Source organism: Pyrgilauda ruficollis, unplaced genomic scaffold (genome assembly GCF_017590135.1).
Source record: "Pyrgilauda ruficollis isolate IOZ18807 unplaced genomic scaffold, ASM1759013v1 scaffold1974, whole genome shotgun sequence".
Classification (NCBI taxonomy): Eukaryota; Metazoa; Chordata; class Aves; order Passeriformes; family Passeridae; genus Pyrgilauda; species Pyrgilauda ruficollis.
This window is the reverse complement of record NW_024518918.1, coordinates 1-5,754: the sequence shown is the minus strand read 5'-3', so window position 1 is coordinate 5,754 and position 5,754 is coordinate 1. Positions and strand designations below refer to the sequence as shown.

Genomic DNA, 5,754 nt, shown 5'->3' with positions numbered 1-5,754 from the left:
CATTTCAGAGCACCAGCCTATTTGTGAAACACACTGGCCTCATGCCCATCTGTCTGGTGGAAAATGAGTTGGCTGAAGTCTCCCTGTTCTGTAACAAGCCAGATCTCCAGCCAGTTCAGTCACAGCCCTCACAGTAGTTTGTTTCTTCCCTCTAAAGACAGGCACAAATTCCTTGCAGTATTAGCTCTCGGATCAGGGATAACTGCGCTCCAGGTGCAGCTCCTGCAGCAGAGCAACCTGACACTACATACCAAAGAGAAACACACACTTTACCTGGTCTGGTCAGTTCACTGAAGAGCTGAAGCAGAAAACAAGGATCGTAGAAGTCATCTAGGCTCTTCACTGTTTCATCTTTATATAGTGACTCTTGTATCCCCTGAAACCAAATCCAAACAAGTATTTGTAAGGAACAATAAGGAAGTATTTGTAAGGAACAACACCAATTTCAGGCTTGGTTTCCAATTTCCACAACCACCTCATCCCACTATAAAGCACATGATACTACACCTTGTAAAATACAATGCAACACAGGGTGAGACAAGTTTGTGTTTAAACCCGGCTTTCACTATGAGAGTACATCCACAACTATTTACCCTGACCAGCATCAACAGCTACAGAAGTAATCCAGCAAACTGTAAGAAAGGCTGGAGAGCCAGTGGATCCTTGGGCTGTCCAATCCTGGTCTCACATACATGACAACCTCTGTAACGCACTACCACCCCTGCTGACACGATGTGGCCCGTACCTTGCGATTACTTTGAAAAGTGCTCCTGAAGAACTAATTCCTCCTATGAATCAAAATTACTCTCCTGGTGGAAACAAACTGCCGTGTACTACATGGATGCAAGACATTAATGGCTCATATCCAAAGAAGGGTAACCATGGAAAGGCTGAACTGAAAGCACCTGTGATGGCAGCAGCCGACGATGCTGAGGGAACGACAGAACCGTCTTCATCATCTTCTCTCGATCCAGCAGACGCAGAATCTCCTCCATGCTTGGCTGCTGCCACAAGGACTTCCCCAGACTCTTGCAAGTCTTGTGATGCTCCACAGCAGCTGGACCCCACAGGAGGATCCTTAAACATTGTTAAAGGTAAACACATTAGGCAACAGAGCCAAAAGCAATTACAGAGGAGATCAATTAGTACCAAAATTTTGTCCTCACTTGTAGTTAGTACCCTGTGGGACTTGAAACTACAACTCATTTCACTGGCAACACCTTTTCCATCCATCCCAAAGATTTTCAAATTTAGTCTGAGGGTGTCTCACTCACTCTGCCCTCCACTGTCCATCCAAGCCAGAATGTACCCATTCAGAGGCACCTATGGATTTAAGCTGTAAGTGCAGGTAAGGATGACAGCAGCTGCATGAAAGGACAGGAATCCAGACCTGCCTCAGCTGCCTGAGCCAGTGCTCTTGCACTGCTGAAGCTATTTCTGCTCCTGCCTCCAAGACAGCAAAGTGCATGTGAGGAAGGCAGACCAAAGCACAATTGTTGGCAACAGACTTTCATGTAGACTGCTTGGGCATAGGAAAGGGAAAAGTCCATTAGTGACTTGTGGTTCAGCCTCCCATCTGTGAGAAGACGCCTATAGTGATTCCCAATTATGGAGAGTGAGTGACTCCAGAAATGAGACATTCCCTCATCTAACCTACAGACACACAGAAGTCTGGGCTACATAAGAGAATTACATTAAGAATAGGAAATGTGTAGTACAAGTGTTTCCAAAAGCAACATCCATCTTTAGGTTTCACCTTTTTCACTGTCTCCTTCATTTAAAAATGAGACCCTGGAAAAATACCAGTTGTGAGACTACCTGTGTGTAGTTTGCCCAACAAAGTTAGGTGTTTAGCTTACCTAGAGTTTATAAGACTTTGATTATTCTTCTCATACAACTGAAGCAACAGCAGTATCTTCTGATCTAAAACCCAAGTTAGTGATCTTACACTAACTGCCTCACAGAAACCAAAAGAATCAATCCAAGACTTCGACTGGGTTAAAAATACCACAAAAACAAACAAACAAACAAACAAAACCACAACCCAAAATAAAAACCCAAACCCATCTTTCCAGTAGTTTTATAAACAGAAGTGTTTAAAACCAGCACAAAATGAGTGTAACATTTGTATCCAAGCATTTGTATCCAATCTAAATGCCAATATTCTGGAACTGTTAATAACTCTGCAAGTAGGTGGGTGTGTTACTGGATGGAGAGAATATAATGCAAGAAAGACAAGATTAACTGTATTAAGTATGGAAAGATGATTAAAAAATACCTCTTGTCTGGGTGTTCGTGCCATCTTCTTCTCTTGACCTCAGGATGGCTGACAAAAACAGAGAGTGCTGTGTGACCATCATGTGAAGTTTGGAGAGCTTGACTAAGCTCTGACTAAGTGAGGATTCTTTCTTGTACAGTAACTGGATGGCAACGTTCAGGACCTTCAGAAATGTTTCATCTCTGTAACGGTACCTTTGGGAGAAGGACCACAGAGAAGTCAGATCATAACCAGTCCCAAGGAAACCTGCTTGAAATTAAGAGTTGTTTAAGAAATGAGAACTTTGCAAAGAAAATGAACTTAGTAAAACGAAACCAAATTAAAATGAAAACACTTACTTGAGTCCTGTCTTCACAAGGCAGCACAAGTCATCTGGGTCCACTTCTTCAACCACACACTGTGTGCAGCAAGTAAGAAGAGGTGCTGGTTTACATTTGGCACACGGAGCTTCTACAGCAATTTTTGTTCAAGGGACACACTAAGAACATGCAAGCCAAACACCCATGTGGGATGATCACAGGATAACAGGGAAAAAAGCTCTTGGACACAACAATCCTAATTCCTGGTGCAAAGGAAACTGCAAGTGTTTTGTTGGTCTGGGAGCAGGAGACTTAAAGAGGATTCTTACAAGAAAGCCATCATCAAGAATGTAAAATTGCTTCATATAAAGGATTACCAGGACTCTGCAAAAGCTATTAGAAGTCCATGGAAACCAGAATCCATAAAACAGGAAATCAGCCTCATCTGCACTTACAAAATCTACAACTGCCAAATCACACATTTGCATACAGTCCCACTGCGGCAAAGCAGATAAGAAGTCTCACCAATAATTCCTCTAGCCTCAGCAGTATGGATCTCTCCACTTCTTGCTTGCTTTCATCTTTACTGCTGCTGTACATGGCAACTAACCCCTTTATGCAGGCTGACAAGAGATTTCTCCTCCAGGAATGCAGCTCCTCTGAGTTTTTAAGCACTGTGGATATGGCATCTGCCACGGCCCAACTGCAGAGATATTAATATTTTAAGTTGGTTTTGTATATGTCAAAGATGTTTTGCTGCCAAAGTGCAAAGCAAGGGATTCTCTGAAGAGAGGATTCTGCTACCGCTCCCATTCCTATCACAGTGCTTCCCAGGACAAACAGCCCTGAGGGAGGCACACACACACTGCCGACCTTTCTTCATTCCCTGCTCTCTCCAGAGCAGCAGGAAGGCAGTCCATTAGGTTGTGCAGCCTTTTGCATTCCAAAGGTGGCAACAGCTTTGAAAGAATTTGCAGTTTGACAGTGGCCTCATGCGACGCCCCGGTGTCCTATTAGGTTGTGCAGCCTTTTGCTTTCCAAAGGTGGCAACAGCTTTGAAAGAATTTGCAGTTTCACAGAGGCCTCATGTAACGCCCCAGTGTCCTGAATCTCGGCACAGAGCTCCTTCCACAGGGCTTTCCTCAGGACAGGTGTGACAGCTGAGACAACTGTTGGGAGAGCAGAAGGCACAGGTTCCACCACCTGCAGGTGTTAAACAACAACACACTAATCCCAAATCACTTTCTAATCCAGGCCCAAACTACTCAAGTTCTAGGAAATGATGCTACAGCAGCTGCTAGTCTGTTACAGAGAAATGCTACACAGAGGCTCACTTCTTTGCCCATCCTCTACTTCCCAGGGTGCTGACAAGGTCTTATCATTGCTTGACCTTGCAGGTAGAGCTACAGCTCCAGTTAGCCTGCTTCCTTTGCTATTTACATTTCTGGGCAATAAGAGAAATGAAATTAAAGTGATCCTGTTCTACCCAGTTGAACCCTAACTCATTGTTTTGCTGGTAGAGATTTAACACACTTGTCCATACATGTAACGCTGCTGTGGGTTTGGAAAGCTCTGGACTGCCATCTTAGGAGGGCATTACTGTAGCCAGCCCACAGCTGGAGATTTGTTTTAGAAGAAATTTTTGGACTCTGTAAAAGTGAAAGCTCAGGTTCTGCAAAAACCATCTGGCTGTGGCATTGCACACTCCAGACACTCTTCTATCCATGCCTGAGCAAAAGGTTTTCCCTCCTGTACTAAACCAAGAGAAGCACAATGACAGATTTTCACATGCACTAAGCATTAAATAAGGGCTTCTAAAGAGAAATCCGGGCAGCAGTAAGTGCATTTGGCTTCAGTCTAACAGCCAACCCTCAGAACAGCTCTTCACCTTTACTGCTGCAGAGGTACTTCCAAGACAGTCCTCAGAGGTCAGATATCTAAGTTTTATCACCTTCATCTATTGTGTAAAGATTCCACGACCTCAAGGCCAGCAGAACCTGAACAGGGAATTTGGCCTCCTGAATCACAAGCAGAGCTCAGCAGTGCCTTTACCTGTGGAAGGTCGGCTGAAGCCATACTGGTCTCTGCATTGCAAATAGACATTAATGAGTGGAAGAAAGCTCTCCATGCGTTTCCTGAGGTACTTCCCAGTGGCACTGCTCAGACACCAGAGCTCAAACTGCAGCAGATGAGTCCTGGAGTGCTGGATCAGCATGGCCACAATGGCCAGGGAGGTGTGTGAGCACTGGGCAAGGCAGTGAGCTTGAACCTCGACACCAACTGCGAGAGCAAGGACTGGCTCACTTTGGAGAGCCTGAAGGAAAACTTCCTCCAAATCTTTGCTGGCCGATGCTGACATCAATATCCCCAAAGCTTTAATGTGCTCTGTGGGTAGCAGAAATTCTCCTTGCTGGGGATGCCTTTGGTAGCTGTCTGTAAGGAGCTTCACCAAAATTTGTCCATAGAAGTTTAACTGCTTCCCTTTTTTAGGGGATTTTTCAGATTTCTGATCAGTCAAGCTCATCTCAGGGAGTTGCAGCATGGGTAGAGTGATCTTCAGCTGAGCTGCAGTCATGTACATGTGCAGCTCCTCCAGCTGGTGAGACTTCCTGGGATAGACATTCCCCACAGTCTGCAGCTCTTCACGTTTTGTGATAGCTTCGAAATACTTGGACAACACGTGTCTGTGATCCGTTGTGACGCCCTGCACCATGGGGGCACCTGTTTTCAGCAGCTGGAGCACCCCGGAATTGAGGTGAGCTGACAGGAGCTTCACAGTGACAGGGTTCAAACCAGGCTGAGGAACAGAGCACAGTTCCAAGGCCAGGAACCAGCTCTCCAGCGTAGGATGTCTGAAAATCAAGGTGAGTGCATCCTCCAGTGTCTGTAACAAACAGAGGTAACAGTATCAATGAATGGATAATCACAGTGCGGGGTAAAAAAATCCCTCATTCATCTGCCTATTTTCCACAGTTTGGGAATATTACAATTATAAATATTATAATGTTACAATTATTGAACAGGAAATTGTCTACTAGCTGGCCAGAGGACAAAAAATATTAATGAATTACAAGCACATAAATATCATTCTCCCAACATTTATGCTGTTATACTGAACATTCTAAACATGCCTAAGCTCATCTCCAGAGGAAAACTGAATATTCTAGGGTTCATCAA

At 44.5% G+C, this 5,754-nt stretch overlaps 1 protein-coding gene and 1 long non-coding RNA gene across 4 annotated transcripts; both read right to left on the bottom strand.

The window, feature by feature from the left end:
- Positions 1–242: 242 nt before the first annotated feature.
- LOC121352825 lies at positions 243–1,945 on the bottom strand. Its single transcript, XR_005955001.1, has 3 exons — positions 1,860–1,945; positions 906–1,077; positions 243–376 (listed from the first exon to the last, which is right to left on the bottom strand). It is a non-coding gene; the product is annotated as an uncharacterized LOC121352825 (long non-coding RNA).
- Positions 1,946–2,016: 71 nt separating this feature from the next.
- On the bottom strand, positions 2,017–5,457 carry LOC121352824 (nucleolar pre-ribosomal-associated protein 1-like). 3 transcript variants are annotated; one of them, XM_041466090.1, is made up of 6 exons: positions 4,630–5,457; positions 3,697–3,780; positions 3,451–3,589; positions 3,103–3,280; positions 2,617–2,675; positions 2,017–2,472 (listed from the first exon to the last, which is right to left on the bottom strand). In XM_041466090.1, exons 1-6 carry the CDS (start codon positions 5,288–5,290, stop codon positions 2,268–2,270), a joined length of 1,326 nt encoding a protein of 441 aa, XP_041322024.1. In that variant the 5' UTR covers positions 5,291–5,457; the 3' UTR covers positions 2,017–2,267. The 3 variants fall into 3 exon arrangements, with proteins under 3 accessions (XP_041322024.1, XP_041322025.1, XP_041322027.1); XM_041466091.1 differs by having other exon boundaries at positions 3,451–3,510; positions 3,605–3,746; XM_041466093.1 differs by having other exon boundaries at positions 3,697–3,746.
- Between the last annotated feature and the right edge of the window lie 297 nt (positions 5,458–5,754).